The sequence below is a fragment of the Mus caroli genome, unplaced genomic scaffold (assembly GCF_978045245.1).
Source record: "Mus caroli unplaced genomic scaffold, Mus_caroli_1 scaffold_6, whole genome shotgun sequence".
Lineage (NCBI taxonomy): Eukaryota > Metazoa > Chordata > Mammalia > Rodentia > Muridae > Mus > Mus caroli.
Window position 1 is genome coordinate 101064274 of NW_028227261.1, and position 24475 is coordinate 101088748.

The 24475-nt window shown below is 44.2% G+C and overlaps 2 protein-coding genes across 7 annotated transcripts in view; both read right to left on the reverse strand.

Annotated features, from left to right (window-relative positions):
- Positions 1–14527, reverse strand: part of Fsd1l (fibronectin type III and SPRY domain containing 1 like) — a 67235-nt gene extending 52708 nt beyond the window's left edge. For all 6 annotated transcript variants that reach the window (XM_085839289.1, XM_029476077.2, XM_029476076.2 and 3 more), the window contains exon 1: positions 14357–14527. In XM_085839289.1, coding sequence (XP_085695415.1) covers positions 14357–14371 — 15 coding nt within the window. In that variant the 5' untranslated portion in view covers positions 14372–14527. The remainder of the gene's footprint in view (positions 1–14356) is intronic.
- Positions 14528–23360: 8833 nt separating this feature from the next.
- The window catches only part of Slc44a1 (solute carrier family 44 member 1), a 182246-nt gene continuing 181131 nt past the window's right edge, over positions 23361–24475 (reverse strand). The window contains exon 16 of the mRNA XM_021160117.2: positions 23361–24247. Within this exon, the coding sequence (XP_021015776.1) occupies positions 24233–24247 (15 nt within the window). The 3' untranslated portion in view covers positions 23361–24232. The remainder of the gene's footprint in view (positions 24248–24475) is intronic.

Genomic DNA, 24475 nt, shown 5'->3' on the forward strand with positions numbered 1-24475 from the left:
AGTGGACAGTATAGCGCTAATTGCTTAATAACTTCACAAGTAATAATGAGGGAAAACTCAGTAAAAATCAAATGTAAGTACTTTTCCTGTATAACATTTCCCAGAAGGCGCTACCTTTAAGCACCTTCATGTTTAACTATATTGGTAAAGCCTATAAAAAAACTTCCCAGGACCAAGGTTCTTTTCAACATCTTGGACATGGATAAAGGGGTTATATATAAAGTTCTCAGGAAACGAAGAGGACAATCGATGCAACATTAATGCAAATTAAAACCAATCACAGCAAATATCATCTAATTCTCACAATCCCTGGAGCTAAGGAGGCATAGTCATCCCTGAGCTCAACTCAGGGGCTCTATGCTTTCTTCACTTACCCACACCACAGCTTCCCACCCTCATCCTTGTACTATTTAAAAACAATACAATGAAGGTATGCTAGGAAAAGGACTACAGGCCCCAAGAGCTAGCTTTGACCTGTCCGTGCTCTTCCCAGAAATAAGTATACAGATCAGAATGGCATCATGCAGTCAGGACTCTGGAGGGGCAGGCACAGTCAGAGGGGCCACAGTGCTTCTGAAGAGATGTAAAAAGGAGACCCTAGTCTTCCATGTAACACAGCTTCTTGAAGATTCTTCTGACTCTTCTCTGGTGCAGTGTCAGTCATCTTTAAGTATGTAAAGCAACACAGTCGGCATATGAACAGAACTACACCATCCTCTGCCTTTTACAGGAGGTGCCAAATCATATGATCTGGTTCATTCTGGGTAACAGACAGCTTCTGATGCTCATAAGGGCAAGTGCTTAGTCCTGCAATGGTCCTTAAAGACCTTAAAAGCTTAAAAATTGACTTAAAAGCTGCTCCCCAGAGTAGAATTACTGGAAGAGAGTGGAATCATTAAGTGGAGGCTAGTAGATCATAGGGGTGTGCTCTTGAAGGGAGGACCCCAATCTCTTCCTCTCTCTCATCTCCTCAGCTATGGAGTGAGTTCTGCATCATCACATGATCCATGTCATGATGGTCCTCCCCACAGGACCTAAGGCAAAAGGGTCAAAGATGACCAGGAGCTAAACCCCATAAAACTGTGAGCTCAAATTAACCCTCCACTTAGTTACTGCAGTAAGGGAAGCTGCATTCATCCATCTTACACAAGACAAGAAAGTGGAGACTTAACTAGCTGCCGAAGTTATACTGTTAGAGATACAGATGGGTTTAGTCGCAGTCCAAAGCCCATGTCCTCAACCACTTTGGAATACAGTCTCTAAACCCAATTAATTTGTGTCATTTAGTATAACCATATGATGAATTTAATATTCCTTAGTAGTTTGCTTGTTAAGTTTTTAATGGCATAATTTTTAGAAATTCCACAGTAGAGACTCACAATTAAACTTAAGCTCTGTTCACTGTCAAGTACATGTAGCAAACTCAAGGGTGACTTAAAGATGCTGACACTGCACCAGAGCAGAGTCAGAAGAATCTTCAAGAAGCTGTGTTACTCTATGGAAATGAATGGCCAGGTCCCAAGGGATGCAGCCCAACAGCAAAGTTGCAATGATCATGATCTGTGCATGCTCAATAAAAACTAAAGTACAAATGCAGAGCAATGTTCACAGAAGAGAAAATCTCTCTGAGCATTAGGAGGCAACTGTGAGAATGCTGGGGACAAATGTGCATTGCCTTGGCTATATAAGCTATGAGTCACATGGACTTTTTCAATGAAAAGCTTGCTCATTTTTTTTTAAGCTTCTGTTATTCTTCTGTTATGCTTCTACAATCAAACATACCTAAATACTCCAATTTTTATTATGTCTTCATAATAACTCTTCTACATCATGATGAGTAACCCACCTGCTGAAAATAGACTTTCATATCATAATGGTATCAGAGTGCAGCCTTTACCAGCTGCCGAGTTCTCATTCTTAGGGTAGTGCTGGCCAACAGAAACAGTGTGAGCCAATCGCAGCCACATCACAAAATAAACGAGAAACAGATGTAGTCATTGTGGGACTTGACTTAACCAGGTATGTCTAAAATAGCATTCTAACTTATAGTAAATAGTCAACCACTACATAGCCTGGTATGGTAACAAAACACTTGTAGTCCCTGCTACGTAGGAAGCAGAAGCAGGAGGATTGCTTGAGTCCAAGAGTTCAAGGCCAGACTGCATAGAACAACACAGTAAGATACCAATTTAAAAAACAAATTTAAAAAGGTTTACCAATTATGAATGCTCCTGTTTTTAGGAGCACATTACAAGGGGCTGGAGGTTAATTGAGCTCGTTGCTCTCTGTGTTTGATTCAGAGCACCACATGGTAGCTCATGAGCATCTCTAACTCCAGTTTGAAGGGATCTGATGCCATCTTCTGACTTCAGCAGGGGCTAAGCATGCATGTGCTACACAAAGTAGATTTTCCTTATCTGTTTATAGCATGCGAGATTCTTGAATTCTAAGTGCTGTATGTGGAAATAAGTGGAAATGGTCAAACTAAGTTTCTTTACCAGAGTTTCAGAGTTTCACTAATTTCTAAGTTTTTATTTGTGTAATTACTAGCACTAGAACATATAAAATCCTATAAAGTTATCAACTCTCAGAAAAAGAAAAATAAGAAATGATGCAGAGGCAGCATTACTCTCAGAGCCTAAAGCCTCTTAGAAACCACAACAACCAGAGGGAAATGAATGCACTCTGCAGGAAAAACGCACACTGATCACCAATACTTCTCATTGGAGCAGAATTTGGGGAGATCACAAAGTAAAAATTGAAACTGACCAAATAAGACTGTACCCAAGGATAGCCTTCATGTGAGTTATCAAACCCAATGCCCCACCAGCATAGTGTCTATTTTGTATGATACTGTTTAATAACTCCAAAATAGCCATCTTTATATTACAATTAATCTTATTTTTACCATTTCCATTTAATTCATCTGAAATTCTTGCCATTATCAAGGCAAAAATCAGAGACCCCTTTTCAAACTGTATTGGTCCAGGAAGTATTACAGCAGCTGTTCTGGAAAGAAGTTCACATCGATTTCCAATACTACTGTGACAATTTTTTTTAAGATTTATTTATTTTTTATGAATCTGAGAGGTTTGCCTGACCACAGAGGCCACATGCCCATGGAGGGTAGGAGAGGTTGTTGAATTCCTTGGAACTAGAATTACAGCTAGCTGTAAGCTAGCATGTAGGTGCTAGAGACCAGCTACAGTCCTCTGCAAGAGCACTGTGTTCTTAACAACTGAGTCACTTCTCCAGCTCTGTGATGGTAAATTTTAATTGTCAATTTGACACAATCTAGAATCACCTGGAAAGGAATCTGAAGAAGGACTCTCTAGATTAACCTGGCCCATCAGAGTGTCTATAGAGGATTATACTGACTATATTGACATTAATGAGGCTTACCCACTGTGGGTGGCACAACTGCCTGGGCAGGGTTAGTAACCGAGAGAGCAAGCTGACCATTAGAATATATGCTACATTAACGCACTGCTCTCTGCTCTTGACTATGGATGTCATGTGACAGCTGCTGCAAGCTCCTGCTACCTTGACTTCCCCATAATCAGGGACTGTAAGGTCTAGAGCTGTGGTTAAATAAACCCAGTCTTAAGATGCTTTTGTCAAGGAATTTTTATCACAGCAACAAGAAAGGAATCTAATACAGCTACTGAGCACATTATATACTGCAGAAGAAGCAAACTACTAGATCAATAACAGAAACCAATGTGACACTGGCAGCTAATGCAGATACAATGCTTCTATATTTAATAACCTCAAAGTCCCCCAAGGACAGACTACTGAGAAAAAGGGCCCAGCATCTCTGAATCCACTTGACCTTTAATCTATGTTATGGAGAGGCCAAGCAACTGCAAAGGACTCTGGTCAATAGCTTATACTTAGTGTAATAAACAAGTCCAGGATCCACGAGAAGTATTGAGAACTAAATATGAAGGGCACCAGTGGCTTCAACCATTCTGCTCCAAGGATGGGACTCCCTAACCCAGGTTGGGAAGGCAGAACCACAGAAGAGCCTGGAGCACAACAGAACAGAAAACAATTTACAAGTACAGTATTTAAGATGAACTTTAAAAATGCCTGAAGGATAATAATGTGACCTGCATTTGGAAACTTGGCTTTAACACGTATATCAGACAAGAGTTCTCTCTAGGGTGACAGGGCTCAGGGAAGAGGTGTATACAGAGATGGCATGTGACTACTCTGGGAATGTGCTGGGTGAGAACAGGCTGAATAGGTGCCAAAGCAGCAGGGTCTTCATTTGTTTGTTTGTTTGCTTGTTTGTTTTTAAGTGATTTCTAAATATAACAGGCAACATGTCAGGGTATATATAAATATGTTCTGTATCCAACTACCTCAGTTAATCCCCCCAGAATTTCAAATTTCATCAACAGTTAAGTGGAAAGTTTTGGTTTCTTTGGAGATTCAGTTGTGTCACGTGATGTTTTTCTGGAAATTGTCTGAGAGGATGCTCTGTTGAGACAGACATGTGGGAGGATGGTTTGTTGAGAACAGACACATGGTGTTAGGCAAGGATGTAATTATATCCCAACAGACAGTGGGGCACTATGTTGCACTGGTTCACCTTGCCCCTCTTTGCTGGTCCTTGTTGGTCTTTGCTGGTGATGCTGTGGCATTGGTTCACCTTGCCTTCTTCACTGATCACTGTTATGACTTGGTAGAGAGAAAATGCACCAAGGCACTTCTCGTTCCAGCAGCTTCTTACCACTTCCACAGACTTGGACCGCCTGGCAGAGCCTTGCTGTCTTTTCTGGATCAAACTGCTATTGCTGATTCATCAACAGTGTGAGTGGACTGAGCTACCGCTGCTGATCTGTGGGAACTGAACTTCTGATATCCTGACAGTGAAGACTGGAACTGCCCAAAAGAACTATTTCTAGGCAGGTCCACATCCTCCTTTGCCCTAACAACCTTTCCTTTCCACTCTCTTTGGTGGGTGGTGGGCTAGAACTGAGGTTAAAGCATTTAAAAACCCTTATTAAAGTAGGATTTTGAAAACCTAAGCCTGCAAATAGTTTCCATAATGAGAACATAAATGAACTGATGCGGGCAGGGCAGAAGTCAAAGCCTGATGTTTCTACCAGTGTGGTAGACACCATGCAGGGCAGCAGCAGACCTGGAGCTTTCAGGCAGGAGCCTTTCCTCTGAGCCCCAGTGCATTCAATACACTCCCTACTTGAAATCTCACTTGGATGTGGCAAAAGCCCTTCAAAAGTCAACACATGATCATAATCTTCCCTCACTGACCCATGGCCATTCTTGTGTTCTACTTCCATAAAGGGCAAGGCAATCCAAAAATCCAAAAACTTCATCTTCCAACATTTCCTCCCCTCTGATTTATATACAACCTGCAGACAGCCACCAAGTTCTACTATTTTTAGATAGTCCTAAATAGTTCTAGATAGTTACTAACAAACCCTAGTACTAGTCACTATCACGTCTCAATCTATAGCAAAGCCCATGCTCAACTTTCTTCTCAATGTTTTTACTTTCCAATTAAAGCAATAAGACACCAACACATCTCTCAGTCACTTCTCAGTGCTTCCTGTATAAAGTAAAACACCCTCAACACAACATCCAAAGCCCACCTGATTGTTCCACGGCCTACCTTGACTGCTTCAATTTATAACAACTTTTTTGCTCTCTTCTCAGCTGTGCAGACTGTTTTGAGTTTCTCCAATAAGGTCTCTTTCCACCTTGGAGCCCTCACATTCCTAACTACGATTCTAAGACATACACAATGTACTAGTTAAACAAAGATTATAGGATGAGCATTGTGGTGTCTGTGATAGTATCCAGGCTCCTGGTGAAGGAAGGTACTCACAATGAAAACTGTTCATCTGCACCATGGAAATCTGTCTGCATCAAAGATGCCTACAAAGACCTGGAAATTCACGTCAGATCTCAAGCCTCCAGTTACCTTCCAAATATTAATGGGTATCATGATAAATATTAATAGATAAAGGCCATATAGAATCACTGGAGCTTATTTAGATAACTGTGCTTTATAAAGCTTCAGGCAGTAATAAGTGAAAGTTCTAAATAGGCTGGAAAAGAGACTGACAAATGCCAATTATGTCAGGTCATGACAAAACACACAGAGCAAATGTCTCCAGAGATGTGCTCTTAGCTGCTGTGCATGGTCACACAGAATAGTCACCAAAACACAAAAGTCTATGTCATAAGAATCAAGATATCAATTATTTGACTGTGAATTTAGAATAACACAACTGCTAAGCCAGCAATAAAAAGGGGGTTATAAATGGTATTGGATTCATTGGTTAGGAGCACTGGATGCTCTTTCAGAGGACCCAGGTTCAATTCCCAGCACCCACATGACTGCTCAGAGAGGTCTGCCACCCAAGTCCCAGGGAACCACCATGCTCTTCTGGCCTCCTCAGGCAGCAGGGATACATATGGACCACAAACATACATTCAAACAAAGCAGCCATACACATTTTAAATGAAGAATCTTATAAGATACTAATATCTTAATTTTCCAAAGATGGCATGAAGAAGTTCAAGTAGCTCTTCTAGAAGCTCAGAATTAATATGCCACAAGGCAGGATTCAGATGAAAACAGTTAATATTAACTATGACACTGTGCTGTCCAATAAGAAAATGATCAGAGATTCATGCATCACAAATATTACTAAGATTGTGCCTCAAAATTACAAGAAAAGACCCTGGAACTGACAAGCAGGTACTGCACGTCCCACCTACAGAGGGACAGTGCCTTCTGTTTCACACATGGCTGGTATGTACCAGAGCTTTCAGCCTAAAAGCAGTACATCATTATGGCAGAAAGGCTGAGCAGAGGACTGCTCCTGGCCATGATCAGGAAGCCAGAGAGAGAAGTGTGCAAGCCCACTAACCTGAAGACCTCCCGCAAGGCTCTCATCTACAGGGCTAAGCACTGGGGAACAGTCTTTAACACGGGGCTTTGGACGACTTCCCAGACCCAGGCCACAGCACCCTGCATGTCAATCATTTGTAAACTGGAATCTACAATGCTGCCGGTCACCACTTTGAAACAGCATTGTTCTGACTAATGTGCTCCAGCAACATCTGATAACTCCAATGCTGAGTCTTAATTTAGCTGCAGCCAATAGCAACAACAACAACAACAACAAAGCTCTGCCAACTTGGGCTACTTATCTAAAGCTACCCAGGAGTGTAACAAGCCCAGCACGATGGTGGGTTAACTTCCTGTTATAGAACAGATGACCTCCAACCATCAGGTCCACATGTTCTCTTCTATCGCTGATCATCCATGTGGCATGATTAAGAACTACTGACACATGGGCTCTTCTACCAGCATCTCAGACCAAGAGACTTCTGGGACAAATTCTACATTCATATTTATAACAGTTAGGATATACAAAACTAGAATCACTGGGAGTACCACTTACACCCCTGCAATTTAAAGAGGCTAATCCTTACTTCAGACAAATTATTAGTTAGCACTTCCAATGTCAAGAGTATTTTTAAAAAATCATTATAAGGGCTGCCAACAATTTATGGTTGCATAAAGATTTCAGAAGTTAACTTGATTTAGGTCATGCAGCTATCAATCAACAGCCCCAATTCAAATCCAGGCATTTGTTTGAGGAACGTCAGCTTTTACACTAGTGGCAACTACTGGCTCCATTGGGGCTGGAATACAAGGGTGTAGCAACCTTGGGGGAGGGGGGTGTCAGTGAATCCAGCTGTTGCCAGATGGCACCTCTTGTATCACTTCATACCTTGGTTCTCATCTGAATTAGGTAAGAAGACTTGACTATTAGAAGGCCTCATCTAGCAGGTAAGCTAAGACAGTAAGTCTTACCCGGTGAGTATAGCTACTGCAAATATTAACAAGAGTGTTTGGTCCAGGCATGATGCAAGAAGATAAGAAAGGAGAACTAAGATGTCAGGAATCTGACAATCATACAATAACTAACTGGTGGGGAAGCTCGGTGAGCAGCTGTGAGTAGTACTAAGTGTAAATGTAAGATTGGCTCGTTTGAACCACGGAACAATCCTGGTCATCTAACTCACCAACTGGGAGAATCGGCTAACACTAAAATGAACTGGCAGGATGGCGCATGCCTTTCTATTCTGAACTGGGTAAGACAGGGAGTCAGAGGAGGAGGAGGTAGTTTCCCTTCTAGGGGTGAGGGGATGTAAGCATGTGAGAGACTGAAGCGGTTTTAGCCAGGCAGAGAACTGTTCCACTCAGTGGTGTCAGAGGTGAGATGGAACCAACACTCCCTAGAGCACTGGGGAGAGGCTAAGCAAACATAAGCTTATGGTGAGCTCTCTTTAAGTCTTTATTGTAAATGTCCCATAACGTTTTGTTTTCTTTCTTTGTCAATGAGTTAAGCTACCAGAAGCAGCTGTTCAGGTCTTTGGATAGCAGCACACAGCCTTCCCTTATTCCAGGCACCCCTTCCATGGCAACTGGCCAGACAGCCCTCATGGTAGCCTGGCTGTCTTGGATACTTTACAATTACTGTGAGAATGTTCAGCTGCAAGGGTCAATACACCTAAATCCAGGACTCTTGCTCCAGGAGCCTTTTTCTCCAGTCACAACCACTTCAGACAACCTGGCCTGGCCTGGCCTGGTCTTGGAAAGCTTTGTGCCAGGAGACAAAACCTTGCTAGGTGAACCTCCTGAGTTTACAGCACAAGGCAGTGACCGGTGAGGCTGGAAGCTGGTATAATGACTGGCATGAACACTTTCCTTTATTTGTATGTCACTCCTCCCCTCCATGATATAACCAAGCTGTCCAGCATCCTCCAGTGCTACCTCCAATCTTGTAACTCTAGGCCCCATACATTCTCCTTCTCTCCTGATGAATCTGAAGTAGAATGGGCTGAAATGGTAGCACGAAAAACAAGCAATGGCCCTCGGAGTGGAGGTGGAGTGGCTGCCACCTCAGCAGCGACATCAAGAAGATAGTGATGAGTCCAGACAGCAGCAGGAACAGCAGTGGCAGAAGTAAAGGTAGTAGATGATAACCGGTGACAGAAATACAAAGAAAGACCACAAACACCATTCTCTTAGGCATGCCTAAGAGCCTCTAAACCTTGAAGGCTAGGGCCTTGACACCAGTAGCTCAAGAGCTAACTCATGCCACTACGGAGTCTAACATCCAAAACACTAGACCTGTGAAAGTGGCTGTCCCTGACTACTGGTGACTGCTGTTCTCACCTTGGTCGGGCCACTGGCAATTGGAGCCCTGGGGCAGTAAGCTTCTTACCAGACCACACTGGGCTAGGTGGCTCTAGCGTCTAAGGCCTGGGGCTATAAAGCTCTAGTTTTCAAGGTTTGGAGCTATAAGCCCCTGAGTCTGATTGCCCTGTATAAGCAAGCCTTGGGCATTCACCATCGCAGGCCTGACAATAAACTAAGTACTCGCCCACTCCCCATGGCCACATGAGTAGAGCAGTAACACCCCTACTGGCAAACAAAACAAAACAAAAAACCCCACCACCTACAATAACAAACCACTTAGCTAACAAGTAAACCAGGGGCCAGGGAGGCACAAGGAGGACCTAGCTGGAGATGCTCAAACACTGTGGATAGTAGCACTGACCCCTACAGCCCTTGTGAAGGACAAATGAGCAGCAATACATCACAAGAAGTTTAAGAAACTGGCCATTCCCTTTCTCCAATGTATGCCAAGTAGTTTACTAAGGCATACGGAGGCAGGGACTTAGCTCCAAGAATGCTTCTTTCAGTATTATTTAGTATCTTAAAACCTGGGACCAACATAAACATCTAACAGAAGGATAGCTATCCAGTGTATTCAAGAATCACATTCCTATGAAAGCACTATGCTGACTTGATATTAAGTGTTGTAGAATGATGATAAACTGGGAGAATGCTCATGATATATTACATGAAGGCAAATTATAAAGAAGTACATGTAGTATGATGCCTAATCTTTAAGGTTCTATTTGCATAAAAGGTGATCAGCAAATCAATTGTTGACTGTGGTTATCTTCAAGGTTCAGAATTAAAGGGGATTTTGCTAATGTATTTATAACTAACATTTCCTGCAATAAAACTTGTATTATTTATATTTGTAATCTAGCAAAGGTACATAGACTGGCTATGCTAAAAGTTATATTTAAAAAATAAATAATTACATACCAACTTTAAACTGTTACCAATCAACAAACACCAGTGATTACATCTGAATGAGGCTGGGAAAATCAGCCGAGGTGAGAACACAGTGAAGGCCGCTGGCAAATCCACCTGCTTCCAAGTATGGAATATCCACCACTACAGCCAACATCAAGTATGTGCTTGCTGCATGAATAATCCTGTTGACATTCAGCCAAGCATTGCAAAGAGGCATTGTGTTAAAACTTTAAAAAAAAGAAAAGCCTGCTTCATTACTGATATTTAGAAACTGCCAAGTTCAATTAAAAACACAAAGGTACTAATATGTGAGTATAGAGTGCATGGGCACTCACATGGTGGTCATTTCTGTAGCACTTCATGGTCTACAGATCTATTGAGAGAGGTAAGATTCCCACCCCTCTCTCCAAGAAGAGAAAGAAATAATGGAAGAGGAGATGCTGATGCAGGACAGAGATCTTACCTGACCTGCTTGCCAGACTTTCCTCTCACTTGTACTCTATTCCACGTATCAACACTTCACTACACTTGACAAGTGTCTAAAACAAACCAACAAACCTGACCACTGTACTGGGGTTTGTCCCTAGTAACATTTTATTTGTCTTAAAAGATCTATTTTCTTTTTAATTATGTGTATGTGTGTGGGGAGGTGCACATGCATGCAGGTGCTTGTGAGTCCCCCGATGTGGGTCGTAGAATCAAACTCTGGCCCTCTTGCAAGAGCAGGAAGGGCTCTTAACTGCTGAGCCATCTCCCCAGCTCCTAACTGTTGGGACCTAATATTTTAAATTTTAATTACCTTAATTGTTTTAGTATTTAGAAGCCAAGAATACAGGCCTGAAGAGAGGTAATGAAAAAGTGTGGAATATGGAAAAAACAAAAACAAAAAAATCAACCTGGTTTGAATCCAGACTGCCACTTGCTAGCTGAGTGACTGTGTGAACCATGAGAGAATTCTGCTGTGAGAGTGTAAAGTGGTGTGACATGGTAGTGTATGCACAACACCCAACTTCCAGTCTTCTTCACTTCCCTTGAGAAATTTTTTCTTTTTTAAATTGAAAGCAAGTAACTAAGGAACACGGATGGGTCAATTGGATAGCTATGGATACCCAATTGGATATGGAGTGAGTCTTTCAACTCTACAGCAAGTATCAGGATTTAAGAGGAAATAGGTAAGACAAATGCAGATGTCCCCAGTCTAGCTTTACCCTGTAGTATAAAGGAGACCTTTGAGTCCCTACCCAGGTAGGAAGAACACTCAGAAAAACAATGGGGAAAGCATTTAACAAAGCATGCTCCTAACTGCATCCTTCCTCTGCCCACCCTCTCACCCCCACTGCTGTAACAAGCACCTTTCCTAGAAACAGAAAGCCCAATGAATACCAGTGATCTGCACGGAAATTTACCTTGCACTACCAACTTCAAAAGAAGTACCCAAGAGGCTCAGCTGTCTTATTTGTTTCAGTGTTTTCTCTGAATGTGCACATTTATTTCATTGGGTAAAGAAACCTTCCAGATTTTATCTTAGAACTACTTAAGGACATATTCAAAAGGTCTGGGGATCAAACAAAGCCACCTATCCATAACACATCCTGCTCACAAAAGTGTCCCAGAAACTCTACATAAACAAAATCCCTCTGTCCATTTCTAGGAGATAATACTGCTTCTGTATCCTACAGTATGCCTTACACACCCACAGCAACTTCGTCTTCCTCCTCTAGTGAAATAGAGCATTTGTTGCTAACAAAACACTGAAGTCGTTTCCACAGACAAAAGGGAAAAAAAAGCAGCTGGGGAAGCCACCCCATGTGCTGAGCAGCCAGCAGCACCCATGTGCTGAGCAGCCAGCAGCACGCTTCTGTGAGACACCCAGTTAATGTCTTTATCATAGATTGCCTGACTCACAACTCTTAATCCTCTTTGTATTAGGACTTAACAACCGTCCCTTGGCACCACCAACTGAAATAATTTCTTAAAGATAAACAAGTAGAAAACACACCTTAAGGAAGTCCAGAGTGGCTCTGAAAAGAGAAACGTGATTTTGAGGTTGAGTGTCTTTGATTAACAAGAGCTCACAGATAATTTCTGTTGGGTTGTTTTCCAGAAATGGACACAATCCTCGTAACTCTTAAAGAGACTGCAGTGGATATTCTATTTTATAGATGAAGAAATGGAGACTCATGGCAAATTATCCAAGCTATGATGGCCCGTAAACAGTATGACCAGAGAGCTGGCTCCTCTTAATAACTCACAGCCCAAATCCCCAGGCCTTCTTTGCCACTTACAGCATGTCGCTACTTTCTTTATAGACCTGGGTACCATTTCTGCTACCATTTTAATGTGAACATTCTACAACAGGAAATAGTCTGGAAATCTCATGCTACAGGTTCACTACTGTCTTAGGTAATAGACAAGAATACCCAATTAGTTCGTTACTATTTGTAGCTAGTAACTGACTCTGCAGCAAACCGTAAGAAAATGAAGCTCAGGTTGACAGCACGAGTGCTAATTACAAACATTAGACCTAGATAGCCATCGGAAGCCATAGCACAAGCTCTCTTCGCTAGAAGACTGCTTGATACCTCCGACAAAATTTTAATATTGAAAAGTTGACTTTTCAGAATTATCCAATATGATATACATCAACACCAGTAAAAGAACAGCTAACTCTTCACTACCTCTGTGGAAACTACTGATGGCATCCTGTGGGTGCACAAATACAGTGTCTGAAATGAGAAAAACCTGGTTGAAACCATGTTTGTCCTTATAGAACTCACATCAAACACTTGATTCCTCAGTGTCCCCTGATAAGATGATCTACACTGAAACACTTTTAGCATTTTACCATGCACCGACTATTTTAGTACTAATTATTCATAAACTTGAAAATACTGTTTTCTGAATGGAGTATTTTATCCAGACTTTCTAATAGTATATTCTTTTCTTATTTCTACAGAACAGAAGATGAAAGAGATGAATGTGCTCTGCATACAGGTAGCAAACATACTGTACCCTGAAACTCATCTTTCCAGATTCTCCAGGCACTTGCTCTTCTTCCTTTTGACCTTTGCTAATGCCCACTTAAATATCACATGATGCCTTTCCTCTAATAAGTCATGCAATGTTTTATCAGCTTAACAGAGAATGCTTTAAATTTATACACACTCAAAATACACATTCTTAGACATACTAGTAATCTCTTTAAAAGATATTATAGTATAGTTGTGGAAATAATAATTGGATATACCCAAATGAATGGGTCTCAAGGCAAGCTCAGAAAGATAAATCCAGGTAAGAATTGCAGTTTTTCTATAAGTCTTTCTGGCACTTTCTATGCAATAATAAAAAAGAATGGCCTCTTAGAAATGCCCTTGTTTTCCCTGATGCATTATTAATAACACTTGCGTTTTTCTTTCCTATACCGCAATGTATTGCAATTACACTATAACATAACAAAGATAGCAAGGTGGCTTACTTATACAGGAATTACTACTGAATATTAAAAATTCAGTTGCAATTGTATTCAGTACACTATTTGCTTAATTAAAAAAGGCTACTGTGTAGCTCTTTCCTTAAACTTGTTCTCAAAGTACTAAACATTCCGAAACAAGACTACTGGGTAACTGACCAGCCTCACCAACTGAAGGACGAGGGTGGGGCAGCGGCCCTGACAACTGCCTTTTTCCTCAATTAGGCAAACACTGAGATCTGCTTATAAATAAACCACTAGCAAGGCAGTGGGCAGATGTACAAAGGAGATTCTGTCCCCGGACCTACAGAGCAGAAACCGTGCTTAAGACACGGTGGAAGAAAAGAGACACCAGCTTCCGCGCGGGCGGGGATCCCCCCCACGCGAGGCCGAGCCTTGGTCCTCACTCCAACCGAGAAGGGACCCACCCTCGGAGCACGCCGCGGGCAGCGGGAAGAAAGGGGCCTAGCGCCCGCAAAGGGCGGCAGAGACCCGGGTGCGGCTCGCGGTTTCCTCCCCGCAGTCCCTTCCCGGAGCCAAGAGCAGGACAGAGGTCGTCCGGGGTCCCGGGCGCGGCCATCGCTCCCTGCTGGCGCTCAGGTCCCATCGGATCGGGTCGGGTCGGGTCGGGTCGGGTGGGTCCCAGGCCCGGCCTCGTCCTCCGCGCCCAGCCCCGCGCGCCCCGCCCACCCTCTCGGCCGGGCGCTGCGCCCCCCGCTTACTTTCTGCGAGTCCATGGCTAGGGACTAAGCCCTCCGGGCCGAACCTGTCACCGGAGCTGAGTGAGAAGCCGGAGGAGCCTTAGAGACCCGCTACCTCTGCCGCCGTCAGCGTTGTCCTGTCCCGCAGAGATCCCGCCCGTCCGCGCCCTACCCGCGCGCGCGCTGCTGCTGAGCCGCGGTTGCCAGGGTGAAAGGGCGGCCCGCGGGAGGGTGGGGTTCGAGCGCGCCACGCATGCGCATGCGTGCGCCGACACCCGCACAGGCGGAGAGGATGGAACGCTGCCTGTCCGCCTGCGTCTTCCTTCTGCAGCTGCTTCTTTCCTTGCATCCTTTTTCCTGTGCCATCGCTGCGGGCCTTGCAATGAGCCCTTGGGCACCCAGCAGCCAGGTCGTGCGGAGAGCCTGTGAGCTAGCTCTGTCCGGGACGCATCCCTCACCTGCAGCATCTCTCCACTTAGCCTTGGTAGGCCAGGCCCAGTGATCCCACTGGAATAAACACGCTAGGATGGAGAGGCCGCGGAAACGTGGGGAAGGGTCTTCAGGGAGCGTGGTGGAAAGCTTAAAGGGCTCTGGGACAAGGGGTAGAAAGATACAGATACGTGGGTATGGGACCACATGGGCTTTGTTGCCTGGTCAACCTTGTTGTAGTACCTTGCTACCTTGTGAGCAAGTCTTTCTCCCTGATCCTGTGTCATCTATGAAATAGAATGAATGCAGACCTCGCAGAGGACTGTACAGCTTAAATCCTGTGTTTGAACTCCCCAGAGCATGAGAGTGGGGCAGCAAATTAGAATCTGCTCAGGACGGGTGGAGCTGGCAGTTGCAGACCAGAAAACTTGGGGAGAAGACTTGAAAAGGTTCTCCAGAGAGGCAGGCTTCATCTCCATTTAGGTGACTCAAGAAAAATTCTTCTGGGTGTTCACATCCTAATGGAATAAAAGGGAAACGAGTATGAATGACCGTTAGGAACCGGTTCTGCCCTTCTACACAAATCCTCAGTGAAAAGGCCTGATTCTCAAAGAGCTTACAATCTAAGGTGGGAAAGGACAATACAAATCCATGAGGCTGTTAGAAGAAAAGTTTGTAAGAGGAGAAATCAGGGAGGAGGGAGATAGATCAGGGGGCAGACACGAGTACCAGAGTCTGTATACCCAGAACGTGTTACCCACAGAAAAGCCAAGTGACCACAGACACACACCAGCACACAGGTGCCCCCACTTGTGTGCCCACACATTGTAATATCCTCGACCAAAGCACACACACATGAAAAAATTAACAAAGGAGGAAATGCATGAGGTAAATGGAAGAAATAAAGTAAACAAATAAATTGCACAGAGTTAATAGACTCCGAAGAGGTAGGGAGCAATTTCCTGACATTACTGAGGAATGACCTGGGTAAGGGTTATATGAAAGGGTTTGAGGAAGAATATCTCGTTAGAAGGACAGTTAAGAATCAAGACCTTGAAGAGGCAGGAGCTGTTTTAAATGAATCATATTTACACTTGAATGTTTTATGTTTCCACTAGAGTCCAACTACACTGTGGTTTCTTTAGATCAAACCTTTTTTACCACACCTGTATTCTGACCTTAGCAAAGAGCAGACCACACACTGTGCACCCAATAGACCTTTTTTGTTTATTTGTTTGCTTGCTTGCTTTATTTTTTTCTGGAGACAGGGTGTATAGTCCTGGCTGTTCTGGAACTTGCTTTGTAGACCAGTCTGGCTTCAAACTCACAGAGATTCTCCTGCCTCTGCCTCTTGAGTGCTGGGATTAAAGGAGTGCACCACCACCATACAACCCTTTCTTACCTGAACAGAAATGCAAGGAATATGATAAAAGACACAAAAGGAAACCACGGTTTAGATCAGGCGAAGCAGACAATGCTCACAGGCCTGGGACTTAGGAGAGGAATGCCCAGCTTCACTTCTGCCAGCTGAAAGGAGGCTGGCATGCAGTCCTTCAGAGGAGCCAGTTCTTGATATCAAGGGAAGGGACTCTACTAGCCAAGCCCCCTCAATTACATGGGGGAGATATGACAGAGCCAGGTGTCCAACCACTGACCCAGGGCTGGTGGCTTGGAGGGCTGATCTCAGTGCTGAAGTGGAGTCATTTTCTATGGCTGAGAAATTCAGTCTGCAGGGGAGAGGACATCGCCACCCTTGATTGACACCGTGGACCCATCATGAAAGGAAGGAAAGAACATTTGGTCTCATCTCCAAAATTTCACCTCACTTCCACCAGAGGGAAGCTCCTGGGCACAGTTTGAGTGACAGACACCACCACAAGGTCAAGAAAGTGGGTTTGGGAGACACAGTCGCCCTGCAATGTGATCACCAGACTGTCACAGAGCCACACCCTGGGAGCTCATTTCTGGCTCCTTGCCCCAGTCTCTGTAGTTCTTTCCTTTCAGGCCAGCCAAACAGCCTGTGGATTTTGACAACAGCTGTACCCCATTTGACTTCTGCCCCCCAGCAGATCTCTGGCTCTGGTTTGATGTCTGGCTTCCTAGGACAGCTCACCCATGACCATTTGCTAACCTCGTTCTCAGCAGCCAGTTCCTTTTGGGCTGTGATTTGTGTCCCCTCCAGCCATCAAAGTTCTCTCACTACACTCCCTCAGCAAGCCAGGCAGTTAGGCTGCAAACCCACCCACTAAGCCTTTGGACTAGAGGCAAGCCCTTACCTTTCATGTACTTATCTTGGCATACCAAATCAGGTTAGGAAATGCTTTTAAAGTAACGTTATTTTAAAGGAGTTATTCTTAAATCTTGACCTCAGGCCTGACTGCATCAGCATCATCTGATACCTTCTTAGAAACGCAAGTCCTCAAGCCTTTTCCTCAGAACCAACAAAACAGAAACTCCAGGGTCGGCTCCAGGAACCCTCCAGATGGTACTAATGTCGCTAACCCTTGGGAACCATTAAGAGGAAGAAACTGCTCTTTAAAAGGGGAGGGGGGCAGGCAAGGGAATCTGGAGAGATGGCTCAGCAGTTATGAGCATTGGCTGTTCTTCCAGAGGACCTCGGCTCAGTTCCCAGCATCCACATGGCAGCTCAGGACTGTAACTCCCATTTCTAGGCAATCCATTGCCCCTCCCTGACGCCTAAGGACACCAGGCAATCATGTACGCAAACATACAAGCGGGCAAAACCCTTGCACATATAAAATAAAAATTAAAAAGTCCTAAGAGAAGAAAACAAAGGGGCTAGAGAGATAGCTTTGTTGGTAGAATGCCTGTCACCCAAGCATGAGGACAGAAGCTTGATACCTAGCACTGTCGGGTGTGGTGGCATGCCTGCAAATCCCAATGCCAGGGAGGTAGAGAGAAAAGGATACCAGGCACTCCCAGGCCTGCCAGCCCAACCTACTCAGCATGCCGCAGAGTTAGTGATCATGCCTCAAGTTTTCAGTGGAAAGCAATTAAACAGGATGCCCACACGCGTGGTACACAGATGCACATGTGCCTGTTGGACCTGTGTATACCTGTTGCACACAGACATGATACACACACACGTTAAAGGGAAAGGGACAGCAAGGAGTAACGATATACATTGTTTCCAAATGTGAGCTTGTGGTTCTGAGATGCTCATGTCGTCAGTCTGCTTGCTTTCTGATGAAACCCCAAGGCAGGATCACCTCGTGAATGACACCGCTAACATCTAGCAAAACTGCCCCACGCCAAACTAGGTTCTTTGTCCTCTCTGAGAGATGTTAGGTACTCCACGCAGGCCTGAGCTCCCTGAGGAGTTCTGGGAGAGGAAGTTCTGTTCCTCTCCATGTATCTGACAACTTCCCCTTTGAGGATCAGGCCAGTTGGGTCTACAGGCACCATCAGCTGGCTATACTTGAATCCTGATACCGCTGCTGGTCAGCTCTATAGCTATCAGTAAGCTCTTAGCTTCTCTGTGGCTTCATTTCCTACGGCATGGCCTAGGGAACGTACTTTGCCTTTTGCATTTAGTGAGGATTAAAGGAGACTGTGTATAGGAAAACGTCTGGCTTAGTGGGCCTGTAATGAGCAGTGGCTGCTATGATCACTACACTTCTACACAGCAAGTCCTTCAAGGCTACTCTTGCATAGTTTTTTCTCCACTTGAGTCTTGGAGCCTTAGTAAACCTGTTCCCATTCCAACTCCCCTGTTCTGTGCGATCCCTGTGTTTCCCTGATACCCATCACCGATCAGGTGCAGCCCTTTGTCAAAGCCCCAAACGTTCACCCATCACTCCCTGATTAAACGTGACCCAGGTTTTCACTTTTCCAACCCAGCCTGGTAAGACAAGCCTCTCCGAGCCTCTGTTTCTTCAGCTGTGAAACAGGGCTCATGGCACCAGCTCCAGCTGATGAGTGGATTAAGTGGAACAAGTCCGGTCAGGTGATTAGCTGTGTCTGACACGTGATAAACATCCACAACAGCACCTGTGCTTAGTCTCACTTCTCATCCATAGACACCTAATTTGGTGCTTCCTGCTTCCTTCTAATGAAAATCCAGATTCACCCCCGCCCCCCAAAGCCCTGCAAGCCTAGGCACTCAGTATCCGACAGCAGCTCCTACAAAGGAGAGGTTGGCTATGCCCTGGAGGAGGCTGGTGGACAGACAGAGCAGTGTGGTAGCCTATCTCACACTTAGAGAGCCCTAAGGCTCATAGGAAAGCAGCAAGCATAAACCTGAATGGTGGAGAACCAAAGAAGTGCGAGAAGCACAATGCAAGCACCAGCTCACAGCCTAATCGGACACATGGCATGGGTACAGTCACTGACTTCTGTCTCCTTGGGGTGAGTACACAGAAAAAGATGTCATGTTCTCTAGTATCCCACAGGTAGAATCCACTCCCACTGCTGGAAACCATAGAAGACAGGTTTCCTTTCCAAATGTCTGCAGAGTCTACAGATAATTGCTGACTGGATTTGAGACCCGTTCCACAGAAGGTGTATACCTGATAGTATACACCTGGTAAAGCCAATGGCTGGAGAGATGATAGGCCATAGAGCAGCTGGTCTCAACCTTCCTAATGCTGAGACCCTTTAATACAGTTCTTCATGTTGTGGGGACCCCAACCATAAGATTATTTTTATTGCTATTTCCCAACTGTAATTCTGCTACTGTTATGAATTGTAATGTAAATATCTGTGTTTTCCTACAGTTTTCGGCAACCCCTGTGAAAATGTCCATCCCTTTTCATGGCCAAACTTCCAGTGGTTCAACCCCCAAAGAGGCCATAACTCACAGGCTGAGAGCTGCTGCCCTATGGAACAACCTACTACTTTTGTTTTGCTAACCAGGTATGTTGTCAAACTGTCTTCTAGTGATTTGTGTGTTTACCCACAGATTGGCGATGCTCTCAGCCTCAGCCAAAGACACTCCTTTGTGCAGGGGCAGCAGTCAATTCAGAGAGTTATAACTAGTCAGAGTGCTGAGAGTAAGGGACTGCTAAGGACTCAGCCCTACGTGGGACATGCATATCACACACACACACACACACACACACACACACACACACACAGACGTGCTCTTGTCCCAAAGCCCAAGGAACATCATGGAAGAGGCATGGAAAGGATGGGAGAGCCAGAGTTGTTTCTTCTGAACACAAGATGGCTGTAGCCCTCATGAACTCACGCAGCTACTTACTTGCACAAGATCAAGCTAGCCAATGACTCCAGCACTGACTGGACAGGGGCTCATGAGGCTACACTCCTAGCTGAGGAGCTAGTGGAAACTGATGGTTGCTGAGAGAGGAGTATGTTTCCTCAGGGGAGTGGCCTCTGGTATGTTGTCATGTACATGCAGACATCAATAATTGAACTTAATGGGTTATTTAAAGCACACACACACACACACCACAGTGGGAGAGACACATGTAGAGGGTGCCTGTGGAGGATGTGAGGGGTATTTGGAGATGGATAATCAATACATGTTATATATGTATAAAATTGCAAAAGAAATCAATACATAATAAAAGAGTCACAGAGATCTAGAATAGATTATTAGTGAGGAGATTTTTACCAGTGCCAATATCCAAGCAGAAGCCAATATCCAGCATCTGCTTAGCAAAGCTGTCCCCGGGGGATGGGGGACTGGGCACTGGAAGTGTGCCTGGTAGACATAGTGTCTTTGGGCTCCCTGAGTGCCATCATTCATCATCAGTCCCCTCTCTGACTCCACTCTGTAACTGCACTTACCTTCAGAAAGTCTTCTGGAGTTCTTTTCCTTTGCCCCACCACACCCCCACCCCAGTCCAAGAGCCTCTCTTAACTCCTACAACAGAGATTACTTTCTTAAAAGCTCTATTTAGATGTTTCTGTGTTACAATGCACGCCGGCGTACTTTACACTAGGTACTGGGGATAAAGCCTGGCAGGCACAAGAGTTTCCAGTGCACACGCCTGGCCCTGGAAATGCTTCTGCACTCCTGTTCAGGGAATGACTGTGGACAAAGTCAATTCTCTTCCCATCCATCTCTTCATGAAAGGAAATCTCCCCAGGATGCTGGCCCCCAGCCAAGCCTCCCCAGCAACAAAGGGAAAGCTCACTGCTGTAAGTAACAGCTTTCTTCTCCCTCTGCAGAAACTCTGAAAAGGCATGAGCCAGGGAGAGCCTAGGGACATACAGTGTCACAGTGTGTAACTGATGGTACGTACAGGTTCATCACCCAGACTCCAGTGCCCCACAACTGGAAACAAATTCCAGCTTGCAAGCACCAGCTGTGTGGCCAGGACACACGCACATATCCTCTCTATACCTCCAGCATCCCCTCAGTAGGAAGTGTTTAGAATAATGCTTAATGCATAGAAAATACATAGTACATGTTACATAATACCTACATATTACTATGTCCTAAAATAAGCCATTTTCCTAAGTACAGCCTCAGAGGATAATGGTTCTGAGTCCTTTGATACTGCAGGGCTGTGACTGTCAGGTTAGGAGGGTACTGTGTCAGCCCTTCCTGAAATGCCTTTCTCATTCCAAAGGTCAATGTGTACTTTTCCATGACAGAACAATTGAATTGGAAAAGTAAGGGCTGGAGAGATGGCTCAGCGGTTAAGAGCACTGACTACTCTTCCAGAGGTCCCGAGTTCAATTCCTAGAAACCACATGGTGGCTCACAACCATCTGTAATGGGATCCGATGCCCTCTTCTGGAGTGAGAGAGGCTTGGAAGGTGAGACATGTGTCAGGGAAGAATAATCTTTGATTTGAAATTATAGTGTATGTGGTACACCATGACCTATCAGCAGACAGGAAGGGATGAAAAGATCCTGTCTGAGCCACAGACACAGTATGGGCACAATAGGAAATGGTGGAAAAAGTGATGCCAAGAAAAAGATGTAGGACATGAATCAGGGACTAGAGAGGTAGAACCTTTTTATGTCCCAACAGTGGGGAAAGGTTAGGAAAACTTTAGAATATATAGGAGGTGGAATATTCTGCAGCTATGAAAACTTATCTCTGTGAAAAATGCATATCCATGTGAAAGAAAGCACATTTGATATAATTTTAAATTACCTGGATTTTTCTAAATTAATAGAATACCATCTGTAGAAAAGAAATTAATACATCTGTTTCTTTTGGCTCAGGATACATGGTATCACATATGAAAGCCAAACCCGCTAGGAAGCATCACACTGTCATAGGCTGAATGCGTATGTGCTGCCTCAAAGTCATTTGTTAAAAATCCTTCTCCTCAAAGTGATGAAATTAGGAGTGGGAGCCTTTGGTCTGTGACTAGGTCCCAGAGGCAAGGGCTCTTATGAATGAGATTAAAAAAGGAAAAAGGAGAGGAGGGGAGGGGAGGGGAGGGGAGGGGGAGAGGGAGAAGAGGAGAGGAGTCAGAGAGACTCTTTTTTTTTTTTCTAATATATGAGGATGTATGAGAAGGTGGCTGTCTGAACCAGAAAACAGTTCTCAACCAGACACTGAAGCTCGACCAGACAGCGGCCAGCTCGTTGACCTTGTATTTCATAGTGTTACAAACTGGGAAAACTGGTTCTGTTGTTTACAGTATTTTGTTATAGCAGCCTGAACAGACTAACACCAAAGTTCACAAGTATTATGTAGTTTCTTTTTCTGCTTTCTCTTTTTTAAGATTTATTTATTATTATATCTAAGTACACTGTAGCTCTGTTCAGATACACAAGAAGAGGATGTCAGATCTCATTACAGGTGGTTGTGAGCCACCATGTGGTTGCTGGGATTTGAACTCAGGACCTTCAGAAGAGCAGACGGTGTTCTTAACCACTGAGCCATCTCTCCAGCCCTTATTTATTTATTTATTTATTTATTTATTTAGATATTTTCTTTACTTACATTTCGAATATTATCCCCTTTCCTGGTTTCCCCTCCGATAACACCCTATCCCCTCCCACCTCCTCCTGCTCCCTCTGCTCCTAGCTGTGAGTCAGAACTACTTAAGTTAGCTTTGAGATATATATTCAAATTTAGCACAGCTTCCTCAAGGTTTAGAAACAAAGGGAGATGGGAAGAGAAATGACTAGAGATCAGATTGTCTTTGTTTCTGAATTCCAAGTCAGGATGTCGGGAGACTGAAGAATGCTGTACGTGGGAAACCACTTGGAAGCCTGTAAATCATTATTGCAGGACCTACTTTGGCAAGAGGAAAAGGAAGTTCATGAGTGAGAGGATTATCGGATGAGGAGTTTACCGGGGTTCTCACCCCCCTGTCCCCTGCCTATCTTTCACTAGTTATAACAGTACATCCGTACAGTCCCTGCCCTTCACTACTTTGTCTACCCACATACCATCATGATCAGAACAGTGATTATACAGGTATTAGCAAGTTTTCCGTTTTCAGTCAAGGGAAAATGTAATAAATTCATCCTGATGAAAACTGTGGGCTTCCTTCCAGAGTCATCTAGGTCAGGGCCCCAGACTTTCCTGTAAGGGCCATATCATCAATATTTGAGGCACTGGGGATTATACAGTCTTTGATAAAATGATGTCATTGTGCCATTACAGAAAGAAAGGAGTCACGAACAATGCATAATGGATGTGGTTGTGTTCCCATAAAACTTTATTTACAAAAATAGGTGGGGACAGGAAGCTATGATCCATGGGCCATAAACAGTGTTATTTTGCTTAGAAAATAATTCTGTGATTCTTTTGTGCTTCTACAACCCTCCCCAAGATGCTTTCCATGCACATACACCGCCATACCCAGCCCAATTTGAGACTGGGAGTGATATCCATAGGGATACTACAGGGCAGTTATCTCTGTAGCAATAATAAGCAAAGCATGGCGTTAGAGTGGAGGGGCTCTGGAATTGAAATACTGATCCTATCGACTGTGTGATCTGACCCACAACACATGATCTCTCTCTCTCTCTCTCTCTCTCTGAGCATCTCATTTCCTCATCATCAAAACGTCAATGATACCTACAAACTTGACAAAGCTTCGTGAGGATTCAGTATTATGTCGGGCACCCATCCTAATGTGTAGCATGCAGCAGGCCCCTAGTAATAGTTATCAGCCCACATGGACTCTGTACATAGCAGAGTCAGAGAGGACAGACCCGGGATGAATGCAGAGAATTCCCCTGTGAGTTCTGACTTTGGGCTGATGCTCACTAGCTGAGAAGCAGGGCTTGTCTCAAACATTACAAGGCCAGAAGAGAAAGCAACAATGAAGTTTGAAGGCGTGGCTGCAAGGCAGATTATTATCAAATGCTTCTGATTAATCATTAATTAGCTGCCCCCACTGTAGTCAATCCATTTGGATGTTCAAGGTTGGAGAACTTTCTTGATCGCTGCTGCCATTGAAGTAATAAGATCCTGTCTTCCGCATAGACTCAACAGCTGGTGAGTGGAGAGCCTTGTGCAAACAGCCTCCTTTGAGTCCATCCTTCCAATCTGCAGAGACGAGTCACCTTTTCCTGAGCTGGAAAGTAAACACATCAAGAAAATGAGTGTTTATGAGCATTTCTCTATTTAAAGAAGGAAACACAAGAAGAAGCAACCAACAATCCAAGATAAATAATGTGGGAGAATCCTTAGATGTTGTGAAATATTAAAGAGGCTGAATATAATCACATAGGAAACAGTAAATAAAATTAATGACTGCAGCAGCCTGGGTTCAAATTCTACTTGTACCCCTTTATCAGCTGTG